This window comes from Caenorhabditis briggsae (genome assembly GCF_000004555.2).
Source record: "Caenorhabditis briggsae complete genome, chrX, whole genome shotgun sequence".
NCBI classification, from domain to species: domain Eukaryota; kingdom Metazoa; phylum Nematoda; class Chromadorea; order Rhabditida; family Rhabditidae; genus Caenorhabditis; species Caenorhabditis briggsae.
Window position 1 is genome coordinate 14,118,741 of NC_013491.2, and position 12,101 is coordinate 14,130,841.

Below are 12,101 nucleotides of genomic sequence, written 5' to 3' on the forward strand. Positions count from 1 at the left end.
TTTTTCTTCTTTCCTCCTCGTAAATCCACAAGAGCCGCGGCCACAAAGCGTGTGTTAGGCCATCTCAGCTAGTCCGCGCCAGTTATTTATAAGTAAATCGAAACGGACGAATACGTTATTTTCAAAGCAAAAGCGACACTCATACAAATATCTCATGTTTAGACAAGAAGGAAATTGTTTTTTCAAGTCCAGTGATTTTTTTAACGCAGTTTCGGGCAGACAGTTATGTTTCGTACAGAATATAAATAATCTCAATAAAAAAAAAGAAGGGACGATGTGTCAACTGGGAGTTTGCGACAGAAGACTCCGCAAAAAGGTAGAACCTGTTTTTCTTATCAATAAACTTAAAAATTAATTTTCCATTTCGTTTATTAGACAACAGTTCACACAAAAAAAAACAGTTTTTGTTCAGAAATTGGTTTAAAAATCGCCTGGAGCAAGTGTCAAATGCGTGTATCAGAAGGAAGAGTCTCCGATGCAATTCTCGAGTTGTCACTGTTCCACAGTATCCGTTCCCCTAATATTCAAATGTTTTGATTGTGTACACAAAGTAATAGAGACGCAGATGTTTTACCAGATCCAGCTTTCCTCTTCTCTCATCGACTTTTTTCTTCTATTTTTGTTTCAAATACAGCTCCGTATATAAATAATATCAATTTTCAGAGAAATGAGTGATGAAGCATTTAGGAGCCGTTTCCATCTTAATGACGCTGATAACAAGTGTGCCGGTAGAGAAAGACGTATGAAGATAAAATCCGAAATAAACGAAAAATGGCCCGAAATTGGAGTACAGTTCGAACCTGACCTATGGAGGCGAGTTTTCTCTTCCGGGAAGAAACTCCTTGATTTCTTACTTTTTCCAGGAAGAAATATAGAGAAGATCATGTAGAGAAGTTCAATGATTCAGTCGAATTTCTTCAAAACGTTACGGGAATAAGTCAGGAAGATGCGGAAGAAAAAATTCTCAATGATCTGATCCGCATAACATTTGTGGAAACAAACTTGACTGTCAACGGGCAGCAGAACGCTGAACAATTGTTTGCAAACCTGTTATTGGCTATCAATGAGGAACAAGAGATTCCATTCAAATCGGCTCAAGAGTTAGCTGATTTTTGCGATTCCATGCCGCTAAACTTCCGAAAGAGGCAAAGCTCTATCGAAATACGGGAGTTCAAGGGCGTCGTCTCATTCAGGAGTTGAAGAGGAAGTTGACGAGAGGAGATGTGATTGATTGCGATAGCCTGGATCAGATGTGAGCTTAAATTTCTTTCTGTCTTGAAGACTTAATTTTCCAGTTTTGAAAACTTCCGTAAGACGATCCACGTGGATGAAGAGTTGAAAAACTTTACCGAACAAGAAGCCCAGTTGGACTACTCCTCGCTGTTTTATATTTCAAAAACTATTCCTGGCTTCGTCTATGGTGAGCGATTAGTGCTCTATTTATATTTTTTAAAAAACATTGCAGACAAAGCCAGTGGTCGTCTTGGCTTATCTCCAGACGCCGACAGATCTCTTCTTCTGAATGCACCCATTTTCACGGATACCATCAATTCGTCCCACCCACTGAAACTGGACCTTTCTCGCACTGTAGACGCCTGCGCGATCAATGCCTGTACCACTTATCCGGACCGTCAACAGGTACTAAAATTGGACATTTTCTTATTCTATACTCGTTTTCTTATCAGTTCTATTTTGCCGATGAGCATCTGCGCGGCGTCAGATCAGCAATGTTCTGGAAGAAGCCATCGAACAGAACCAGCGTTATGGAATCTAACTTCGTGAGTTTGATTTTGCATTTTTTACATTAGAAAGGGTCTTTCAGACGAGCATCCACAGTTGCATTTCACCCAATAATCCGAGACTTCAAGTTGAAACATTTCGGATTGAGCCGACGAAACTGTGTTTGGTGGATGCCGATTTCGAGAGAGCCAAGGAGAACATTGACAAACGAAAGTCGCAGAGTTTTGAGAAATTCTTTGCTGTATATGGGAACCTGAACAAGGAGGAAGCAGGAGAAGACCAAAAGGAAATGGAAGCAGCTGATGATGTATAACTTTTTGAATGATATTGTTTTAAGCAATAAACTAGTTGTAGAATAACTAATGTACTATCATTGTACTTTCGCTCCGACACAGGCTCACCACCTAAGTGTCGGACCAACCACTTCAAAATTACCTAGAAAACACACCAGAGGCATATTTGGTCATTTCTAGGCTGAAAAAGGCGGTGGCCTAGAAAAATCTTGCAAAAGTTAGGCCACAACTTCAAAGTTTCGATTAATCTGGAAAATTCGAATTTCCCTCTTTCTGAACAAAACGGTTACTGTTGAACCGGGAAAGGTCTAGAACTGCGTCAGAGAATCTTCCTTCTGATACACGCAGTTGACACATTGCTCCAGTCGATTTTTGAGCCAGTTTCTGAACAAAACGGATACTGTTGAACAGGGAAAGCTCGGCTCTTTTTTAGTTTAGAGGTCCCAAAAAAATTTAGAGGTCCCAAGAAAAAATAGAGGTCCAAAATACGAAAAACGCGCAGATGTTGGAATGATGTACTAGTATTTGAACTGTGCGAGTAGTTTGAGTTTTAGGGTCTTATAGGATGACATGACTACTCCTAACAATTTTAGCTCCAATTCTCTCGCATCTTGCCGATGAACCCAATTTACATATGAGGAAAATTTGGGCAATACAGTAACCACTTCGTGATTATGCTGTCTCTCAGGCTTAGATAATTGTCAGAAAATATGCATTCCTAAGCCTATTAGAATTATAAAATATATCATCAACAATTATTTTGCCTCAACCTCAAAACTTTAAATTCTTACACAATTCAAATTTTAGTACATTATTCCGGTATCTGTGCATTTTTAAGTTTTGGACCACTATTTTTTCTTGGGACCACTAAACTTTTTTGGGAGCTCTAATTTTTTTTGGGACCTCTATTTTATTTTGGGACCTCTATTCTTTTTTGGGTCCTCTATTCTTTTTTTTGGGACCTCTATTCTTTTTTGGGACCTCTATTCTTTTTTGGGACCTCTAAACTAGAAAAGAGCCGAAAGCTCTATAACTGCGTCAGAGAGTTTTCCTTGTGATACACCCAGTTGACACTTGCTCCAGGCGATTTTTAAACCAATTTCTGAACAAAACGGTTACTGTTGAACCCTTAAAACTTGAGAACTGCATATGCAAGTCTTTGGTCTCAACTATGGGTGGATTGGGATTACAACACACGAGACTCGTCGCAGAAATTTTAGAGTTTAAATGCGTGTCTTCTATCCTATGATCCCAATTATCGCATCGTTCACTGCGATTTTCATTAAAATTGGTTAATGTCAAACTTGAAGGTCTGGAGGTTGATCGGCGAGTTTTTTATCTGATACATCCGAATTTGAGCTTGTTAGTACCAATTTTCAGGGACATTCTGAAAAAACATTATGTAAAAACAGAGCAGTTAGCGAACGAATATATCTATTCTTATGGTTTGGTGGTCCTCGCTGCTAGCCACTCTGCTACCGAGGCATTTTTATCTCTTGCACGCAATGCAGTGAAAGAAGGGGAGGAAAAGGGAAGCGATAAGACACGCGAAAATGTTATAATTTCAGATCGATTTTTCTCGAGTTTCAGCGAGTTTTGCAGGTAGCCACCGCGTCACGTAAAAGCCCATACCCGATTCTATAAATGAGCCAATTTAGAGAAAATTCTGAAGAGCTTTCTGAACGACACTCCCTGGTTAGGCGCTCACCAGCAAGTATGGCTGCCTTCAGTGTAGTGTTCCAATTTTTAACGTATAGTGTTGCTAAAAATACTATAATTGGTTGATGAAATATAACTAAAAGGGAACTGAAACAATGCCACCGAAAAGTATAAAGTATTTGATATAAAAATAAAACAACATGATTCCTTTTAAAAAATAATTGAATTGTAGAAAAGTGATTTGGAGTAGTATACAATTATTGATTGGTGTTGAACCGATTCTTATTGTTGTGAGCGATTAATTTTCCAACATTTTCCACGAATTCGTATAATTTGTCATAATTGCCATGGTCTAGGAAAAATTCTGATGACTGACATCCTCGAATTCTATTATGGAGCTCCTGTGAAAACGTTGGTGAAAATCCTGGAAAAATTAGTTTATAAATTTATTGGTGTAGCTTTTACCTTCTACATCCTCCGCACGCGAGCTGTTATTCTGTATCTCTTTCGATTTTCGTTCTCTTTCGTTTTCCTCAAAAATTTTGTACTGCATGGTCATGGTATTCACGGCAACAGGACCAAATCGAACACGTTTGTTGGATGATCGGAGGATTTCCAGCATCAAATATTCACCTTCCTTTGATATGATAATATCGTCTATCTTGAAGAAGTAGCTATCCGAATCTTGGCGGCGAGACCCGTCGTAAGGAAATTCAGGTAGAAAAACTTGTTTCAGCTCACTGGCGTTCCAATCATAAATGTATTGCTCGAAAAGGTTTGTTGTCTTGTTTCGACAATGAATCACGTTGTCCTGGCCTTCACGACAGTCAAAATACATCGGAACCAAAAAGTTTTGAGTGATCTTCTCGGGGCACACTGGACAGTTAATAGTTCGTACCATACGCTTCTCGTTGAAATAATATTTGAGATAAGTGCCATCTGTGATCTTGACACAAATATTAATCCGATTGAAACAAGGACAAAACAAGGTTATGAAATCAGGAAGTGTTTGGAAATATTGCTGGAAGACGTTTTCGGGTGGCTGTTCTGGTTCAGGAATGACATCATTGTCAGAAACAAATTGCTGTACTACAGAGTCTGGTAATTTCACAGTTTGGCCTTCTTCATGTCGAAACTGGCATAGACCATCTGCATCTTTTTCTATTGATATATTTACGCCACTGCCAATGTCACAAATCATTACATGTCTAGATATGTTGAGATCTGGACGAAACATTATATCTGATCTGTGCACTTGCTCAAGAATCTTGGATTCCTTGTTGTAGACGTATTGCTCACGTTTGTTGTTGAACGAATTCCAGCAATCAACCACTATTTTTCCGATTTCAGAACAATGAGAAGTGTGTAGTGGATTTAGATCGGATTCCATGGTGGGCGTTTGACAATCACATGAATGCACTTTGAATTGATGTTGAGGGTGTTCGAATTCGAGTTTCAGATAGCGGTTTTCCTTACGATGAACTCCAAGCAAAACAAGTTGGGGTTGTCGAGTGCAATTGAAGAGCACAAATTGTGGGCGAAGAGCTTGTTGTTCATTCTTTCCGTACATTTTGTAATGTGCCACCCCATAGTTATATATTTCTTGCGAGTTTTCGGGTAGATGGTTTCGCAAAAGGCTCGAACCACTCGGAATCCGGACGGATGACGAGCTTGAAGACGAACTGGGCATTTCTGAAAATGTCTTTAGGTGTTGTTTGAATTTTTGAGTGAAATTCTCAAGGGTAAACAAAAATAAAATAGTTACCGTTAGAACTAAAATACAACTTAATGCTGTGAGCCTATTCATACCGGTTATTTGAAGAGATAAAAAATCTGTTAATTGATAAACTTTTTATCATAAAACCAGCATGTTTGCCGCGCCTCCGGCGCTTCAAACAGCTGGATAGTGCGCTCTCGTCGCGATGAGACCTATTCATTGTACTGTTCGTCGCTCCGCTCCTCACTTTTTCATTTTTCTTTCTCAAAGGGTCACGTCATTCATATTTTATTTTCAAGTTGTTCGATATTGTGACACACTTTCAGGATTTCCAATTTTCGAAAGATTTCTGGATATTTGTCTTTTTTAATTCAAAAAATCGTAAATCCTGTAAATTCAGAATAATAATCTCGGGGTTCCAAAAAATCACGATCCGCGATTTAGAAACTCAAAAACTTGGGATAAACTCTCAAACTTCCATATTTAGATATTTACTTTAACATATGAAAATTCGCGAGTTTTGTAATTGCGAAAAGTGTTGAGTTAGGATCGTCTCAATTTCTCAATTTCCAAATTTATTAAGTTTCGAATTAGAAATTCTGAAAGTCAAAACTCGAAGTCTTTCGAATTAAAAAAATCATGAATTAACCTTCCGAAAACGTGGACATTCGGACTTGAAACCTCTATATTTAAAAAAAAAAAAAAAAAACCTAAATATTGACAATGAAGAATTTTGGAACTTTCGATTTTTTAGTAACTGATCTCTTAATCCCCAATTGTCTTACTTTTACGATTTCTGGATATCTTTATTTTAGACATTCCAAATACTCAAACTTCTGAATATCCAAAGATTCGAATTGAGACCTTGAAAAGAATAAGCGCGGAAGAATTTCTATTAGTAAATCTTAGAAAAATTTTTAAACTCTTTTTAGCTTTGCACCTATGTAGTCTAATTTAATGCCATGGCGTTCTATTTTTAATGAATAGCTAGGAGAAAGTTCTATTAGAGGGTGGCATTCTCTTCTCTTCAACCCTATTTTTTGCGGATTTTGCAAAGATTCTTTTCGGACCCTACCGAAACAGAAACTGTGAAAAGGCAAAGAAGAAAAGAAAACAAAAATTTTAAAATGATCAAAGAAAATTTTTCAAAAAAAAAACCCTAGCGACAATAGGTCAGCCCGCTCCAGGGATGTTCGGAAATTTTCTGAATGTCGAAAATTCAATTTCTAAAATTTAGAAGTTTCGGAAATGCAAAATTGTCAGATTTTCAAAACGTTAAAATTTCGGAATATTCGGAGTTTTAAAAAAATTCAAGTTTTAAAGTAGAAATTCAATTCTTGATGCACAAAAACAAAAAAAAACTGGTGAAAATTGACAGAAAGATTTCGACAGCGCAAAAAAAATATTAGACTTAAGTTTGCTCTTGACCTGCAAGCAAATGTTTTGCGTGCGTCTTTGACATACCGTAGTTCAAAAATCTCTAATTTCGAAAAAAAGAAGCTTTGGAAAAATTCCGATCGAGATGGTATTCCGAAAAAAGGAGACATTCCAAAAAAAAAATTTCGGAATTTTTCCGGTAGAAATTCTATTCTGAGAATGGTCATAATTCCGAACTCCGTTCCGAACATCCGTGGCTGACTCTAAGAATCAACAGATTGATAATCTGGTAAAGAGTAATTTTCGGCGGCATTCTATTAGGGGAGCATTCGATTGGAGAGTGTTGTTTTTTGGAGGCTGGCATTCTATTTTTCGGAGCACATCTCAGAGAACGTTCTATTAAAGGGAATTCAATAATTAGGGGCTATAGGGTGTTTTCAGTGTATGACTTTCGGCTTTTCATCAAAAACTTATGTGCTTTCAGACGGACCTTTCAAGAAAAACCGATTAAATGTACTGATTTTTCACCAAATTTTCTTCCAAGGTTATCTAGTGACTTGAGACAAAAACAAACTGAAAGCTTCGAAAGTCAATCAAATATTAAATCGACTTGAAACTAATCAAATTTGAGAAACGGGATACTCTTGTTTTACCATTTCATTCAAGAAGAGAATCGTTCGCTTACATTCTCACACATTTCTGAACCGTGTTGAAAACCCGCAAAAATATGCTGGCTATCGAACTCGAACCCGCAACGCACGATATCGGCTTTTTCTACCCCTTCCTATCCCCCGGAGATTATGCCGCAACCATTCACTGTGATATGAATTCACTGGATTAGCTGTATTCTTAGGCGCCTCTAGTATAGAACGACAACCGAATCGGCGAAGGCGCGGTATAATGCTGCAGCCGACAAAAAGCAGGCTCGCGTCAACCACTATGCTTTGCATTGGCGTGCAGCGACGACCACACCAAACTCTTCAGCCGAGTAGAACCTCTACGCCCTCCCTCCCCTCTTTCTCTGTGGCTCTCATGGCGCAACTGTGTGCGTGCGCAGCTATTGTGCGAAAGGTCGCGAGTTCAGTTTTGGTTGCGGCCAAACTCTTATTTAAAAACCCAAAAGTCGACAGACGGACACCGGGACGGACAGATGCGTCTAGCGTTTTATATATAAGGAAGATCACCAACGTTTTCTGATTAGGAACTTTTTTGAATGTCTAACAGATATTTAGATAATTTTACTTTGAGTTTTGAGCAACTCACCTCTTACTTACAAAGCAATTTTATTAGGACTGCGAAAATCGAATTAACCAAAAGAAGAGAAGATTTCTGTAAACAACGTTCCACAGTGTTTTCTGACAAAATGTAAACTGAAAGAAGAAAAATCAAAAGAAAGTTTAAACGATGGTAGGATACTTTGTAATGCACCTCACACTCATTTTTACAGCTAATAAAGATTGAGAGACGCAGAACAACCCTAAATTGTCGGACGCGTTCTGAACACAAAGACTTCAAGAATCAAACGCTATTAAATTTCTTATGGAAGCGCAAAAAAAAAGTACGGCAAGTTGAAAAAGAAAGGAAAAGAAAACGAAAACTGCAAGCAGAAGAAAGAAGAGAAACTGTTCTCGCTTCCTATTCGATTTATCTATTTCTGACTTTTACGACGACTTTGAAACGCGTGTTCAAATAAGAATGAACTTTAGGTTGGAGAACAGAAGGCAAAAAGTATGAAGTTTTTCAGGGAATGAAACAAAGAAAATCAGAAAGGATTATGAAATTACTACACTTTGATTCTTTAAAAAATGTATCTCGTCTCCGTTATCGTTATGAAGAAGGATAAGCCGGTGCTTTAAAAATTGACTTTTTCCCTGGCCAACATATTGTTGAAAATATCAAAGCAGCACAATTTCCAAAAATATATTCAGAAGCTCAGGAAATGCCTACTTGTTTTATATATATAAATAAGTCAAAATTTCATCATTCATGTCAACTTTGGAAAATCGAATTCCTTGGCGCCAATTCTGGACTCCAAATTAGTCATTGGCAAGAATCTTCGTGTTGTTGGCGAATTTATAACTTTGAGAAGAGAAATAATTAATTTTGTTCAAAATTAATTTCTTTCGAAAATTTTTAAATGTTATTGGTGGTCGATCCCATTTGAAACTTCAAAACGGATTGCACTTGTTTAAAATTTGTATACCTAGATTCGGGAACTTGAAATTTCACAAAATTTCACAACATTTTTGAGATTTTCAATTGAAATGTACAGTGTAGAAGCGGTGCATATCTTTTACCAGCCTAATATTATTTTCCCCATGTACATTTGAATGATGAAAATTTGAAACACAAAATTTATTGAAGAAAGAAAATTCACAAATGAATTGTGAAAATGTCAGTTCCAAAAAAGAACAAGTCGTTGAGAGGTCAAAAAATTGTAAACCACAGAACAGTCAAGAAGGGTTTGACGAAGGAGAAAACTACAAAAATAGGAGATAAGTAAAAAGTAGTTTTGAGAAATTTGTGAATTGTAGTTATCAAAAGCTTTAAATTAGATTTGGAAAGCGTAACGGGAGATCATTAACTTTCCAGAAAATGATATACAGCATTTGATCCTCTTCCACATATCTGACTGTCGCAACATCATCATTTGAAAAAATAATATGTCCCTTCAAATCGTATAATATAGCTTGAGATGTTCTGAAACAATAAAATTGCAGCAGCGTTGTCTTATTTTATGCTTGTTTTACCTGAAGTAGCGTTCCATGATCGAGCTATTCCATTCACAGTTAATGAGACCGTTAGACACCAAATTCATGTCGAAATTTCGGAAGTTCCTTACTTTTATGGCCCGACATCTTTCGAGTCCCCCGTTTTTCCATCTTTCGATTAAGAGATTCGCGTCTCTGTTGGTAAATTGTGTCCCGTTAATCAAGAAGATCTCATTTTCACCATAAAACATGCCATTATCCAACATGAATTCATACATCGAATTTTTGAAGTCAGCTTGTAAGTTCTGAAAATTGATTTACTATCAGCTAAATAGAAATGATTTTTACTGACTATTGCCTTTAGATCAAAAGGCGGCCCATAGGCTCTGAATGCACAGCAATCCAAAACAGAAAACGTTTCAAGCAAGTTTGAATTAAGAATATTATAACCATGGAATGAGCAAATGACTTTGCTGAGTTGTCGTGGAACCACAAGATCAATCAAATCAGCGTGAGGTTGAGCACGATTAAGATTGATTGAGAGATAGTCGATTGGAGCATTTGGAAAAAGTTTGCGCACGTTTGTAATAAATTCACTCAATTCATCGCCATACTGTGACGTCTGACTAGTCCACACATTAGAAAATGGGTTGTCCACATAAAGGTTAGATAATTCGGTGTTTGGTGGTCTTTCAAGCGCGGCTCTGGTTCTTATGATCTGGTAAGTGAAGTCATCGATTCGAATAGTCTCTCCTGATCGGCGAATTGAGATGAAAATTGGCTTTGTGGTTTTGACTTTTCTCTGAATCATTTCTTTCATTCTCTTCGACGTTTGTGTCATGTTGAATCTGAGTTAACGTAATTAGAAATGTCCTCACTGTCGATTTCAACTTACAGTATGGAAAAATTCGAAACAACAAAAATTGTCTCTATAACAAGGATTGGAAGACCCAGCAAATTGAAAGAATTTTTGTCGCTTTTCCGCACTTTTGATATTTCGTCGCTCATTCTGAAAAATACAATTGGAAATCTTTTAAAAAGATTTTCACATTTACAAGAAGAAGTGGTGGGGTAAATAAAAAAATCGAGTGGCATGCCAAAAATGAAAATTTTTCATTTCAATCAGTGAAGAAAAATGCACGTTTCTTCAAGAAGATCTCACAAGTGTAGTGGATAATAAGAAGTCTCGAGTTTGATAGCAGCACATCAATTTTTCTACCTACAAATAATAATCCCCTCCTCTCAAAATCTTGTGTTTCTCCGTACCAAGCACATGATCTCCGAAAATCCGTTTGATCAAGAAAGGAGCGCAGAAAAAAGGTGAAAATGTCATGAGGAAGAAATGAGGGAAAAGGAGAATGCAGTTGATGCAGTAGAAATGTGCTTTGATGTATCATTTTTAGGTCACTCTTGGTGTTGTTAGCTCGAATTAGAAGCAAGATATCATTAGTCGACCAGAGAAATTCCTAGGTTTTGCAAAAATACAACCACAGAAAAGCTACTAAGGCGTATTACATTGTTTGAAAAGCGGGAAGAGTTGAAAATACTAAACGTATGGGGCGGGATTCGACCTTTCAAAAACCTGAAAATCACGAAAAAGTTGAAAATCGTCTATGGACATTCTAACTTTCAAAACACGAACAAGCTCCAAACAAAAGTCTTGCTTTCCCATTTGAGAAGGGATTCCGACTTTCGACAAACGAGTTAAAATACTTTTTTCCCACTTTCGACTCTTGTATTTTCACTCCGCAATCAGAATTCTGATTCATTGGGAAAATGAAAAAAAAATAGAAAGAACAAGCTCCAGTAGAGCTAGAATTCCAGCTTTCAAAAACAAAGCTTTCATCTTTAGAATTCCGAACATACAAACTCTCCTGCGACTGCCAAATTCAAAGCATTAACTCCCTAGCAACTCTTCCAGAAGTCATTTATACATCTCTGTCTTGTTTCACTCTCCTTGCCAAAAAGAGAGCCATATTCACTGGGACACGTGACCTGTGATTAACTCAGTCAAGGGAAAATTCGAAAAAAGCGAAGTCATACGATTGGAAGCAGAGGTAAATGTGCACTCCGAGGAGATGAAATGACAACATTAATGGGCAGTGGGCGTAATGGCTCGTTTGCTCATATTCTTTTTAAAGGCGGATTTCCTTGAAAGAGAATTAGAATTTTCCGAACTTTGAACTACAAATTCTCACTATACTAAATTTATTGTTTCCCGCTTCGGACTCTTCTTCCAACAAGGAAGATTTTATGAATCACTTGCCTGACATCATCTGCAATCTCAACTCGAATATCTGTTCTTGTTTTTTGACAGTCCCTTTCATTGAAAGTGCCCGGCTGCCTAAAAATTTCATCATCATTCTCCGTGGCCCTCACATGATTGTTGAATTGAGGTGAATAAAAAACAAATGCGCCTATTTCCTCGTCATATTTCTGGTATTACTCAGATTCCTTCAATTTTTCAGAAGTCGATTCGAGATAACGGTTATATCGCTATCTCTGCTCCCTTCATTTCCTTATTTTATCCCACCAGACCATCGACATTTTTTCTTTTTTGTATGCATCTGTAGGATAATCAGAGAACCATATACACTTTCCCAT

General features: G+C 37.3%; 3 protein-coding genes across 3 annotated transcripts; 1 reads left to right on the plus strand and 2 right to left on the minus strand.

Moving 5' to 3' along the window:
• Positions 1 to 667: 667 nt before the first annotated feature.
• CBG00055 lies at positions 668 to 2,053 on the plus strand (the record flags this gene model as incomplete). Its single annotated transcript, XM_045240071.1, has 5 exons — positions 668 to 720; positions 864 to 1,100; positions 1,296 to 1,420; positions 1,466 to 1,638; positions 1,823 to 2,053. The coding sequence occupies 5 exons, from the start codon at positions 668 to 670 to the stop codon at positions 2,051 to 2,053; spliced, it is 819 nt and encodes a 272-aa protein (XP_045091458.1).
• A 1,896-nt stretch (positions 2,054 to 3,949) lies between these two features.
• Positions 3,950 to 5,262, minus strand: CBG00056 (the record flags this gene model as incomplete). The annotated part of the gene is made up of 2 exons (XM_002645159.1): positions 3,950 to 4,116; positions 4,158 to 5,262. 2 exons carry the CDS (start codon positions 5,260 to 5,262, stop codon positions 3,950 to 3,952), a joined length of 1,272 nt encoding a protein of 423 aa, XP_002645205.1.
• A 4,070-nt stretch (positions 5,263 to 9,332) lies between these two features.
• Positions 9,333 to 10,338, minus strand: CBG27856 (the record flags this gene model as incomplete). The annotated part of the gene is made up of 3 exons (XM_045240072.1): positions 9,333 to 9,486; positions 9,537 to 9,802; positions 9,850 to 10,338. 3 exons carry the CDS (start codon positions 10,336 to 10,338, stop codon positions 9,333 to 9,335), a joined length of 909 nt encoding a protein of 302 aa, XP_045097854.1.
• Positions 10,339 to 12,101: the final 1,763 nt, after the last annotated feature.